This window comes from Lichenostomus cassidix, chromosome 6 (genome assembly GCF_008360975.1).
Source record: "Lichenostomus cassidix isolate B80296 chromosome 6, HeHo_3.0, whole genome shotgun sequence".
In the NCBI taxonomy this organism is placed as follows: Eukaryota; Metazoa; Chordata; class Aves; order Passeriformes; family Meliphagidae; genus Lichenostomus; species Lichenostomus cassidix.
This window is the reverse complement of record NC_139487.1, coordinates 26,251,312-26,264,042: the sequence shown is the minus strand read 5'-3', so window position 1 is coordinate 26,264,042 and position 12,731 is coordinate 26,251,312. Positions and strand designations below refer to the sequence as shown.

General features: G+C 41.6%; 1 protein-coding gene across 2 annotated transcripts in view; it reads left to right on the top strand.

Annotated features, from left to right (window-relative positions):
* GPRIN2 (G protein regulated inducer of neurite outgrowth 2) overlaps nt 1–12,731 on the top strand; it is a 33,702-nt gene that overhangs the window by 3,464 nt on the left and 17,507 nt on the right. The window contains exon 3 of one of the 2 annotated variants that reach the window (XM_085064132.1): nt 1,980–2,117. In XM_085064132.1, coding sequence (XP_084920258.1) covers nt 2,077–2,117 — 41 coding nt within the window. In that variant the 5' untranslated portion in view covers nt 1,980–2,076. Of the gene's footprint in view, nt 1–1,979; nt 2,118–12,385; nt 12,676–12,731 lie in introns of those variants that run through there. The other variant, XM_085064134.1, reaches the window with a different exon arrangement.

The window sequence follows — 12,731 nt, the reverse complement described above, 5'->3', positions numbered from 1 at the left end:
ACCTGTGCGGCACTGACTGTGTGAGGGAACTCCGCAAACTACAGATATGCTCTGAAAAATTCTTTTGTATTACTAGCTTAATTCTGAATATTTGGGCAGGCAAGAAAGTAGCATGCACTTTTTATACCTTTAACAAAATATGTAAGCACAAAAAACCACATACCTCCTTAGACAATTGCAAATACAGCCTTTCCCATTTGTATTTATGAACGTAGTGATCTTTAATTTCTGAAGTGTGTAATAAATACAACCTAACAGATCTTAACCAACAAAATCACTCGTGCATAATTCAGAAATAAATTATTTGCTGTCATTTCTTGTCTGCTAATGCTTCTTTCACAGCCAGTATGACAAGAATCTATACCTTAAATTTAACAGCTGTTTGTATTACAGGTTCTCTTCACACCTGTTGCATGTGTAGGGCATAGTGTTGTTTAATCTAAAAGCCAAAGAAATGCATATAAATCAAGCCAGTAGGATTCTAATAAAATATCCTGTTTCTGTGGAATCCTAGAATTCTTTTACTTGCATTTGAAATGTTCTGCTGTAAATGTAGCATGGTTTAGCTCTTTCTATTAATTTTTGAGTCCTCTGGAAGAAAGAAAGTATTTAGATAATTTTTACTCTAAAAAGAAAAAGCTTCATATATTTTAGTTTTTCACTTGTAAGATAGTTAACAATTAAATAAATATTGCACAGTCACTGCTTTTGCTACTCTTCTTTCTACATTGAATTAGTGCAAACACTGAGGTAGAGGTTTTTTGTCAGGATAATGTCTATAAGAAATTCTGAGACAACCAAAAGTTGGGTGGCAAGACAACAGCTGTCTGCTTTCTCTTGCAGTGTTCTCGCTTAAGCTCATTCTTACGGCTGTGTGAGGAGTAGTACAGTTGCTTTAAACATCTGATTGCTTTCCAGAACTCTGTTGAACAGTTAAAATGATCTGTGCAGATGCACTGTCTCACATAGAGGCTGTGCTGCTTGTCTGGCAGCGTGGGAAGTTGGACATCTGGGAAGCAATACCCAGGAACCATCTGCTGGTTCAGCTCCTGTTTCAATGAGCACGTGGATAGGACAGCATGACCTGGAGGAGCAGATCTCACCCTCCCCAAGTCCCTGTGCAAGGAGGTAAAGGCAGAGTTGTTGAGCAGGGAGCTTTAGTTTTGAGTTAAGGGCAAAGTTGTTGAGCAGGGAGTTTTAGTTTTGATTCTCTGCTCCACCGTGAAGTTCCTGTTCTCCAGTCTTTCTGTGCTGAGTTCTTGCAACAGCTGGAAATCAGAATACAGGATATGAAGCACAACTTTGCCCTCCTTTTTCTCCAATTGCTAGTTTCCTTCTTAGCCTAAATCTCTGGAAGAGCTGGAAGTTTGTTTTGTGGACCTAGATATCGTACTATAAGTATCCTATCCTTCTGGTGCATATTTTCTAACATACACATTTTTCAGTGTCCTTGTCCATTGCTGTAAAACAGTGAGCTTTAAAAGACTACTTAAAAATCCTGTCACAAAACAATTTTCCAAAGTGCGTTAACTTAAAAATAGTGATGTCACATTGCTCATTTGACACCTATCTAAGTAGCAGCAGATAATTTGTTATCATATATTAATGTAATTCCCCCTAGACTGGATGAAATGCAACATATGTATTTTTAAATTGGATGTCTTTGAAAAAAAATCTGTGAAATATTTGGTTGAAATATAAACCCCTTTATACAATTATGGTTTACAGTTAATTTGACTGTATGTAATTACTTAATACTGTTTGTAGGAACATCCCTTGATAAAGGATAGAAAAGTATTTAAAGAAGTTACAGCTGTAGGATCACAAGCATTAATAGATCTTTAGAAAGATAAGTAATTATAGCGTCATTTTACTCTGAGGTCTAACTCCTACTCTAATTTATTAATAATCTTAAGGTCTCAACAGATTCCTTTCAATAAAAAGGTTTTAATTTTTTTTCTTAATATCCCATTTTGCAGCACTAGCATGATCTTTAAATCCAGCCATTTCAAGTGAAATAAGTCCAAGTTGTTCTGCCTTCACACCACTCCCTCGTGTTTGGCAATCTGGACTTTCATGTTGGTGGTACCTTCAGCTGTAATGGTATCTGGAAAGAGGTAAACTTTTTTTTTCCAATTAAATGTGAACTAATGTTATTGAGACTAGTGAATTATTCAGGAACAATAGATTAGGGGTCTGCAGGTAGCATTGATGTGCATCCTGACTACAACAAATAGATTACATCGAAAAGTGTAATTGCAAATGGCAGAAATAGTGAGTACTTAGAATTTCTATAGTGCCTTTTATTTCCAGGCAATCATCTCCTGATTTCTATACCAGCTTTAATTACTGGTAGTTAACCATCACAAAACCTTTTTGAAATAATAGTTATTGTTATCCTTATTTTATAGATTGTTTAATAACTGGAGTTCCTCCAGATCCACACTTGTGTAACTGAGATAAGAATTTCTCCCACAATTTACTGCTGGCCTTGGACTGACACCTAGTTCTTGGCTTTAGCAGGCTATGGATAATTGACTGTTTCAGAAAAGAATATGTGAAAGAAAGATCTACTCATTTACAAAATACCCTTAGGATTCATTCTGGGAGTCATTTGTTAGTTTTCTTTCCAAAGAAAATATGAGAATGGGAGAAGTGCATCCAGAAGGGAATGAGTCTTCCACAGTTGTTTTCTCTCAGCTTGGCTGTTGATGGTGATCACCTTCAAGCAGACTACAAACAGGAATAGCTCTCCCAGTAAAATTACAGGTGTGAGTTGGGGATAGAGACATGGCAACACGGACAACGGGGAAAAAAATCTTCAAAAGATGCCATATTTGGTGCTTCTTGATGGGCATGAGGAGAAGGAGAGCAAAAGAAGAAAGGGAAGGGGAAAATAGCATCAACCTAGTTGAGGAGTTTGGATTCCTACTTTGGCGTTTCATCTTAGCCCAGTAAAACTCCTGACACTGCAGCTAACCTTGACATTGTTCAGGGAGAGGCAGAGGCAGGATGCTCTCTCTGGACCTGCAAAAATCTTCCACTGTTTCATCAGTTTCTTCATGGCACAGAACTGGTCAGCAGAGCCTTGGCCACATGAAAAACTGTTACAGCTTGCACAGAGTGTGCTGTGAAAGACAGATTTTTTTCCCATGCTTTGATAGTCATCTTTTGCTAGGTATTTGAAATCCCTGACAGACATGAACACTTGAATGCCTTCTTACAAATCTTTTTAGCATTGTTATAGAATACCTACTGATATGAAAGCATCTGTGGGTAAAGTCTGCATGCCAGCACTTCTACAGGATTCAGAATATTTCTCTTTTATTACCTTTTCCTTTTGCTTCCAGTAAGCTTTAGCTGTTGTGCTGCCTAATAACAAAATTTGCACGAGCTATAGCACCACCTCCTGTCCAAAGCTGGGCTTTGGTGCAAGTAAGGGGGCAAAGCAAAAAGTTCTCTTAAAAGTGACTTTTTTAATGTATGAACTTTCATTCCTTTCAAATGACGTTTCCTTTCTGTGTTTTATGACAGGAATTTCAAGTTTGCTTTTACTAGAATGTGTTCTTATGGTTACAAGCGTTTTTTGCTAATGTAAATTGCATTAAGAAAGTTAGCAGTTGGCTGTTGCTGTTTTAAGAAAATAGCAATACAAAGTATTCCTTTTAAAATAACTATTAATAAACTCCAAGTTCACAGATAATATGCACAAGTAGAGATTTTTAGAGAGAAAACTACTTGTGAAGCTTTGCCTTGTGTGGCTTTTAAGCTGTTTGGGGGCAATGTCTGTCTTTTTGCTCCAGTTTTGTTCACCACCTGGCCTTGATAAGAGTAATGTAACTCTGTAACTTTGATAGGGCCTTGCAAGATTATGTGTGTACACATGAAAAATGAACTGTTCACACAACTGTAGTGAACAATAGAAGTTGCTCTAAGGCAAGACTAGTGTTTATTTATACAGTACTTCCTAATCCTCACTCTCTCTGAGTGAGGGATAATGAATTTAGGCCAGATGTAATGTGAATAATCTATGAGTACCTAAGACAAATGGGGAGGGATTTGAGCAGAAAGGTGAGCAGAAAGGTGAATCTGTTGACAGTAATCCATCTTAAGATTTGCAGAAAAGCACAAAATTATATACATGGCACAGCAATTACACCGTGTGTAATACAGCCCTAATTGGTACAGCCTTATGGGGCACAAACTTTTAACTGAGAGCAAAAGGTAATCTTTCTTTTTGGAAGCATCTGGAATCAGACACCAAAAGCTGAAGATCTGTTTGCTCTTACTTAAAGATATTTCTGCAGGCATGTGCACCTAAAACTGCTCTCTGTATGGCAATAACAGTTTTATAGGTATCAAGCCATTTATTTTTGTGTTTGAAAAGAAATAAAAATTGCTCAAAAACCTGGGAAAGACTGTAGGGAGATCTTGAGGGTCAAAGATGTAAGAAAAAAATTAAAATGTTGAGTGTAGGAAAAAAGAATAAACCTTTAGTATAATTATGTCATTATTTCATGTGGGTCAGTGATGCCTTTGTCTTTGCCAAGTGGCCAGGAGGTGGCCAGCAGGTGCCATCCTGGGGCTGTCCCTGCTGGATTTCCTTGGCCAAGGGCCCCACAGGGCAGTGCTGGAACATGACTGACCTCACTTGGATACAGCTTCTGGCTCTGCTGGGTAAACAGTTCAACATGAGCAGAATCCACTGGGACACCTTTGTCCCATGCGCTAAGGAACTTAATAGGCAAAGGCACTCTGCCCATTCTTGTACTGCTTTTGCAACAACTAATGAAGAATGCCTGAACCATTTACAAAATATTTATCTGGTTCTGATAGTGTCCAGCATGCATCAAAAATACATAATGATCTCTCCTAGGGACACCCAATACAATGGGGTTTTGCTCCAAATACTTTTAATTCTGTTTGATATTAATCAGGTTTGGCCTGTGTATGAATCCTCAATATGAAGGGTTAGAAATTAAAATAGGGTACTTAACAAGTGTCACGTGGGCAACATTGCAGCAGCTATGTGAACTATTCCAGTGGCAGCAAAAAAACCCAAAAGCCCCAAAACTTCAAAAAGGGTTCATCCTAACTCAAATCCTTCCAAAAATCTGGGTTAGAGCCTAGCCAGGAAGGGATAAAATAAGCTGATGTGGACATGTTTTGTGTGGTAATCACTAGAGTTGTGACTGCTACAGCAGGAATGCTGCACACTGTTCCTGTGGTTAGCTCTTCACTTAAAATAGATGTGAAAATGTTCTAGGAAATACAAGAAATATGAGAAGGAGGAAAGTAAATCTTTCGAGCTAGGAAGAATGAATGTCACAGATACAGATATTGTTGCCTTGCTTTACTCAGAAAAAAATGTCAAAATGCTAGAAAGCAGTATTTTTTTCTCCTTAGGAGCTGAGCAAACAATTTCTGTGCCTTTCCCAGCCTGGGGCTCAAATGGTACATTCTGTGGTTGGAAATGCTACCCTGGACACCTGCCTACCATGGGCCAGCTTATTATATAACTTCATTTGTATGTATGGAGAAATACACTAGTTTTGAGAAATGTAATTGATACCTTTTTTCCAATTTCCAGCATAATTTTTCCTCAAAGAGAATGAACAAGATCTCTGACAATCTATTTGTTTATTAGGCAATCGGGGGTGAAGGATGGGAGAGAGTTAAAGGAGATTTTCTTTAGATTCCTGAGACCTATGAGTCAGTATGTCCATGAGCAAAGGTTACATAAACTAATAGATTAGAACAAGATTTAGTTGCATAAACACTGTTACTGCATTTCAATCTGTCACAGAGTCAAGCCTGCAGATTATTGCAGGCAGAGGTAGCCTGGGGCTTATAGTCCATCTTGCTGGACTGCCTCTGACACTGGATATGTTTGAAATAGCATTGTTCTCTTGCTGTGGGGCTCTCTGAAATATAGGTCTTACTTCTGCAAGCCTTATTTAATATGCAGTGCTGTTGCTCTCAGCTCCTGTTTAATTTGGGATGTCACTATGGTATATTGGTTGCACAATGACTTTGGCTGTATCATTTAACCAAAATCATCATGTCTCTATGAGACTGGTCCAATATAGGCAGCCACAGGGACTAGATCCAGATCCCCTTCAAATTCCCTCAGCTTTCCTGAAGCCCCTGTCCTCTCTCCTCTTTTTTTCATATTCTCTCCCCTGCATATCCTGGATGAAGTCAGGGAGACCAGTAAAGGCAGCTCCTGCTGCATGGGGCAGAAATGGGGTGGATATGTTACCCAGGCCTGTTGTTGTCCAGGGAAAGGGAGTCTGGATTAGGAGTTTTGAGTGGACTGGAGCCAATCCACAGGCCATGAGACCGACAGCTGTGTTATGATGGCTGTGGTCTGGATTGTTTGGGAATATTGGAGGTCATTTGGGAAAACAAAGCCTTTCTTGGAGCTGCAGTGCGGCGGCTACTTCTGAAGTCATAACCAGAAGTGCTTTAAATGCCACAGGAAAGTTCATTCAGTGGGGAGAAGGGCTGTCTTGAGCTACACAGGAGATGAATTTGGGCTTCTGGAAGTCGACTCAGGCGAGAGAACGAGATGAGGTCTCTTCAGCTTTATTCGGGGTTACATAGGGGATAGGAGAGTTTGGAGAGACATCTGAAGAGCCCAGAACAAAGGCTCTACAACAGGTTATAAGGATACATAACTAGGCGGATTTACAAGTTTTCAGAACAAATAGAAAAGTGAATACAAGTAATTTACAGTCTAAATTTACCAATGTCTAACTCTGAGATATGCATGCGTCGAGTGGTTGGAGAGAGATAACGGGCCTATACTATCTGTAATACTTTTCTGGGAGGTTGCTGGGATAATCCATCTCTTCTTCACTTTCTTCTGGCACTTCTCCCATTTCATCCCAATCCTCCACATTCTCAAGGGCACTGAGTTCTATCTCAGCCGCTTGGGCCGTAACACTGCAGAGATGTGTTTTTCAAAGTGCATGAGGGTAAATTAGGCACCCAGGCTGCAGTACTTACCTCTTCTGTAGTATTTTCCTTTGTGCTTTCTCCAGCTTCCTGCTGATCCCATTTCATCATTTCACATGTGGGAACTGAGGCATCCAAGTTCAAATCTTTATTTAGATGCTTAATTCCCATTAAGTAAAGCAAACTGTCTCTACAGCAGGCTTTGTTCATAGCCCTGAGCCCTGAACAGACTAGAACAGACTCTGATACTTTGATATCTAGAACAGACTCTGATACTTTGCTGTCCAAAGACCAAATAATTTTTTTTTTTTAATTACACCATTTGCAAAAGTAAACCCAGGAGGTTTAGTATATACATGAATGTGATTTGAAAAGAGGTCACATCCAAATTTACCAGAGTGTCTTGGTAGACAAGTTGGATAAGGACAGAGGTAGTGGTGACTTCTCAAATTGTGGTGCTCTGTAGCAGCTCTTTTTCTGGAAGCAAGCCCGGGGAGCCCTGCCTGTTTGTGTGGTCCTGGCTTGCCTCCTTTCCAGTTGAGAGTACAGAACAGATGGAAGACTAGCAATCAAATTCAGGGTGAAGCTAAACATGTGATTAAATTATCAAAAAGGCCAAAGCCCTTATTGCATGAAAGACAGCTTAAAGCTACCCCAAAACTGGCTTGAAGGGTTTTTTTTTTTTTTGGGTTTTTTTGGCGCAATTGTTTATTGCTTTTTGCTAATGGATATTAAGGAAGTATAGAGAACAATAGGGAAGACATTCTGGTGGTTGTGCATGGGAGGAAATGACATCTGGGAGAAGTAGAGCAGAGTGTCCATGTGATAGTCCCTTGATTTAAGAGATGTAAGGTTTTGTGCAATATCATCTTTGGCTTATTACAAAACATGTTTTAAAAAGGGAGCTGCTTTGCATTCCCCATAATCAACTGTGCTATTTGTTTGATAACCAAACTAAAAACAGTGCTGTGTAGAGATTTGCGAAGTCTTTGAAATACATGAGATTGTTTGTATCAGTGGGCTGCCTCGCTAACTGCCAAAGTAAAATAAAGGCAAAAGAACTGGTCTGCTTGGTTGAGAAAGCTGCTCTTATATCCAAGATGAAAAAGAAAGGAGATGACAGAGCTCAAAACCACCAGTTCTCACAGGTCTAAAAATTCTGACAGCTTTCAAAAAGATTAATTCCACAGAGAAGAGAACCACATCTATGTTGCTTCTTGAAAAAAGCCATGTCAGTAGTGTAACAGCATTATTCCCAATGAAGATAAATGCAGGTGACCTGGCAGATTTAATGGTGACTTTATGAGATAAACCCACACAAATAATCTTCCTTTTCACAGAAAAGCAAAATTGCAGAAGAGAAATTTATTCAGAGACCATGCCTGCTGTAATTGGGATGTCTAACCAGCAGTTATCTTCAGCAGAACTTGCCATGATGCTTTTTTGATAGAAACACTCCATATAGTGTTTATATTTATGCCCAAAACTCTATATAATGTGTTCATAGACAAATTAAGTTGACAGACATGTTAGACATGTGGCATATAGCCTAATGGAATGATATTTGTGTGTGTATATCAAAAGACAGAGGAGATGGTGGTGATTAATTGGGATGTATTGGAAAGTTTCAAGTTAACGTGGTATTGTTTATCTGACAGAATTGCGTTCTTTATAGAATTCCATTAGAAATAACTGCTTTTTATGTCAAATGGAAGGTGATGGTCAGTTTTATGCTTTTAAACTGTCTCAGGTGCATTTCAGTTGTCTCAAGTATGTGTGAAAACACTTGCTATGCTAGCTCCTACACCTGACTGACTGGAATTGTTTTGGGTATCTCAGTGTAAGCAACACCTGAAAATTGGCACTGAATACAGAATGCCAATTTCAATAAGGGATGAGTAGTATCTAGAGTGGAGAGCTTCTGACTGGTTATAGGCACAGAAAAAGTTAAATTTGCCCATGGTGCATTAGTTATTATCTTGAAGGCTTTCTCAGACTGTGCTAAGGGCTTGTTATTCTTCAGAAACACTCAAAAATACTTTACAATGGAGATATCCAAGACGTGATCCAAATTGGCTGTGGCAGATGACATTCAGGCAAATGAGCAGTGTCACCCACAAGACAGCATATTGTTCCTGGAGGGCTGCCTTATTGTGGAAGACTAGAACATATCCCAGAAATGCATTAGGATAAAATCTGCCTGATGGAAGGTGCGGTTTCACCAGCTTAAGTGGCTTTCAATCAACAGACAACAAATATCAGCCTTCCAGGGTTTGCCTGCAGAGCCCCCAGATAGAGATGTAAACAAATTGCAAGCAGTGTTTGTGGGCACTCAAACCTGCCCCTACAAAGAGCACCAGAGCTTGGCAGGTTCACGGCTGATGGGAGGAGTTCAGAAGGCACAGTCTGGGCAGGTCTGGGTCACCTACCTGGCAGGAAGAAGTTGCTAAAAATGACAGCAGACCAGGCAGTGCAAGAAAAGACTGTGGGGTTATACATGGGAAGGGGTGAGAGAAGGGCTTCAGTACAAGGATTTAGGTCTCATGTAGAAGCACCAAGCAATCAGGATGAATTTCCCACAGCATTTCCTCTGCTGAAGAGGACTAGATGGCCAAAGTTTGCCAGTGAATTTTAGGTTAGATAAAGGGCCTTTGGGTTAGGACTGGATTTCTCCTCTCTTGAAAGTGAAAGCCCTGGTTGCCTGGATGGAGACTGACAAAAGCTGGCCTGCAGATCTGACAGCTCTGCCTGGTGGTGTCCTTCCTCAGCAGGCAAGCAGAGCTGAGTGCCTTTCCTCACACGAGGTGATTCAAAGTCAGGGGGCTCTGGCTTGCTTTCTATGACCTTCAAGCACCCAAATCAGTAAACAGTAATTTTGAAAGCTTTCTTCCATGGCTGGGCGTAGGACTTAACTTTTTATGAAATTAAGCACATTTTCACATGTCTAAGCCCTGGGTGGAGTTCTCAGGAAAACATGAGTGCTAGTCAGGCTGAGCCACAGTGACAGAGCACTTCTGAAATCATCGTCTTGAAAAATAATTTTTTCCTTCTTACCAAAAGAAATTCATCAGCACTGTCTGGATTTGGTGTCATGGATGTGCAGGCTACTGATTTCTCAGCTTCCTTTAACTATCAACTTTCTTAAAGAAAGAGACAAGAATGAGTTCTCCAAATCTGAATTTGAGACAGTTTTACACCTTTTCTTGTCAAATGTAGAATGAGAAAGCTGTATGCCAATTGCATCATTATGGATGCCCAGGTACGTAACCTGTTGATGTAAAAGTTGGTCACCAGTATCTTCCAGTCAGCACATGTTGATGCTTTTAATGAAAATAGTCAACCTTACTAGACACAGAAAATCTGGGACAAGAGAGCTCTGCAATTTCCTTCTGTAGAGCATTTAGGGGGAAAGCCAAATGCAGTATTCTTCACACATATCTTTCATATGTTCTTAGGACATCATTTGGGTGACCTGGGACTCATTTGGAAGATGCACTGGAGTGGAAGGGTCATAATGAGTTGTTCCAGAGCTGGCCACTGGCACCAGTGGAACAATGTTGGAGTAACTACAGGTGCCAGGGATGTGTCTCACCATGTTGGCCAAGGGTGTTTTGCTGGAATAAGAAGGAAGACTGTAGAATTGTCCTCTCGCTGCAGCACCACTGCAGTCCTATACCATGGGATGGGAAGAGTCACCTGGGCCAGCAGGAATGCTGATAAGGATGTGCTGGAAGGTACAGGTTCAAGGAGCTGCTGTTTCTGGCCTGGCAGGAAGGATGTTAAGGTCAGTGCAAAGAGCTGACTGCAAATGCTTGCTCTGCTTCACTGCTGTAATACATGGCAGGTAAAATAAAGCAGCCAGAAAACTGCTGCTGACCCGTGCACGGCTCCTAACCCCTGAAATGCTTCCTGACCTGCAGCCCGAGGGCATGATTGCTCAGTGAGTCTGTGGGGGTGTGCATCTGAGGAACAAAGCCTGGAAGCACATAGGAAATTACTGGTTTTGCAGCCCTTTCTGAAGACTCAGGGAGCAATTGTACATTCCTAAAAGCACTGAGGGGGGATGGAGGGGTGGGTCTTGATCCCCCTCTCTCAGCTGAGCTAGGCCTAATGGGAGGGTACTGGTCAAGGCTTAGAAACAAACTAAGAACTGTTGTAAGTGGTTCACAAGAATTATTAACTGCTTCCTGAACAGAAAGAAAGAGGACTTGAAAGGGTTCTTTTCTGATGTTTTGGCATCCTTCTCCTTGCCCCATTAGAGATCCAACCACCCTGCCTTGTGTGAAGTTCTAAATGGAGGGAATAGGCCAGAAAAGAATAAAAGCAGCTCACAATGTGGAAACATGGAGTTGTCCTTGGGAAAGGACTGAGTGTAGCAGCTCATAAAGGTGAGTGAAGGAGGAAGTTCTCTACAAAAATGAGCCACTGTGGATGGGAACAAGACTCCTCTGGTCACATCTGTCCTTAATGTTCCCTGATGCACTATAGGTCACACCTGGCAGCTTGGAGGACCTGTGTGCCTGTCACACCAAGGCAGGATATTCCTGCTGGGCGAGGATGGGGTGGGGGATGCTCAACAGCAGCACCCTCGGGACACTGCCTGTGCCTGGTGAGCCCCTGTGTCGGGCTGAGTGTGAGGACATGGTGCTGCCTCTGTGTTTGCATGCAGGGAGGGTAGGCTGGACACAGCCTCTGGCAGGCTGGGATCCCCTGAGGACTGCAGTACCATAGGGGTGTGGATGACCACAGTGGATAGGCAACTGTGAGCCCAGAAATGCCTGTGCCAGGTGAGGGAGAAAGGGAAGGCACAGGTGGGAGGGCAGCCTCAGGTGCGAGCACCCTGATGTGAGTGCTGACACAAACTCTTTGGAAGTCACTTTGGTTCAACTAAGGTGTGTTTTAGTAAGTGGAAACAGGTCCTGGAAAATGACTTGCAATAGAAAATGTGTTCTAAATTGTGTCCTGTCTGGGACAAGCTGGTTAATTATCTGTAGCAGACTGCTTTTTTCATTTCTTCCTGCTCAGCACAAGCAATCTCACTCTTTGCAGTGCATGGATACATTCTGGTTCCCAGTTCATGCCTACAGGACTGATGCACTCTGGGCTTGGGGTTTGATTTGTTTTCTTTCTGATTGCTCCACATTACCAGAAGCAATGGGTGTTTCCTACTGGTGATTTCACCTTTATATGAGGGCTGAAATTGAACACACACAGGATGCCTTGGCCCAAGAGTCAGTTCTTTTGTATACCTTTTATAATTTTCCTTTAACCCTTACAATTTTATTCCTCCCCCTCTGCTCCTCCTCTTCCTGCCCCTGTTTGCCTCCCCTCCCTGTGCTTCACTGGCGGCATTGCCAGCTCTGCACAGGCCCAGTTTCTCTAATCAGATGAAGCTGCAGGATTATCTCTCTCCCTCCCTCCTAGGCTCCATTTTATTTCCTCTCCAGCCAAGGGGGGAGCCAGGGAGGGGCACCACGTCGAGGGCAGAGGGAGCCCCATCTCCCAGTCTCCTGCCTCTGATGCTCTCTAACAATCCCACTTCCTTCCCCTTATCATATGCTCACCTTAGTGTCAACAGCATCAGGCGGATCAAGGAGAGGAAATCTGAACTCTTTTGGCTTTTGTTCTCCTCAGATTTCTGAGCATCTATTTTTAAATACCCTCCAAGTAACTTGTGCAGGGAAGCTGGATGTGCAATCTCTGAGTAGGGGGAAGGTAAGGACCACGGAAGTCATGTATTGCCCCTTCCCTTGTCTCCTGTAAGGACACCG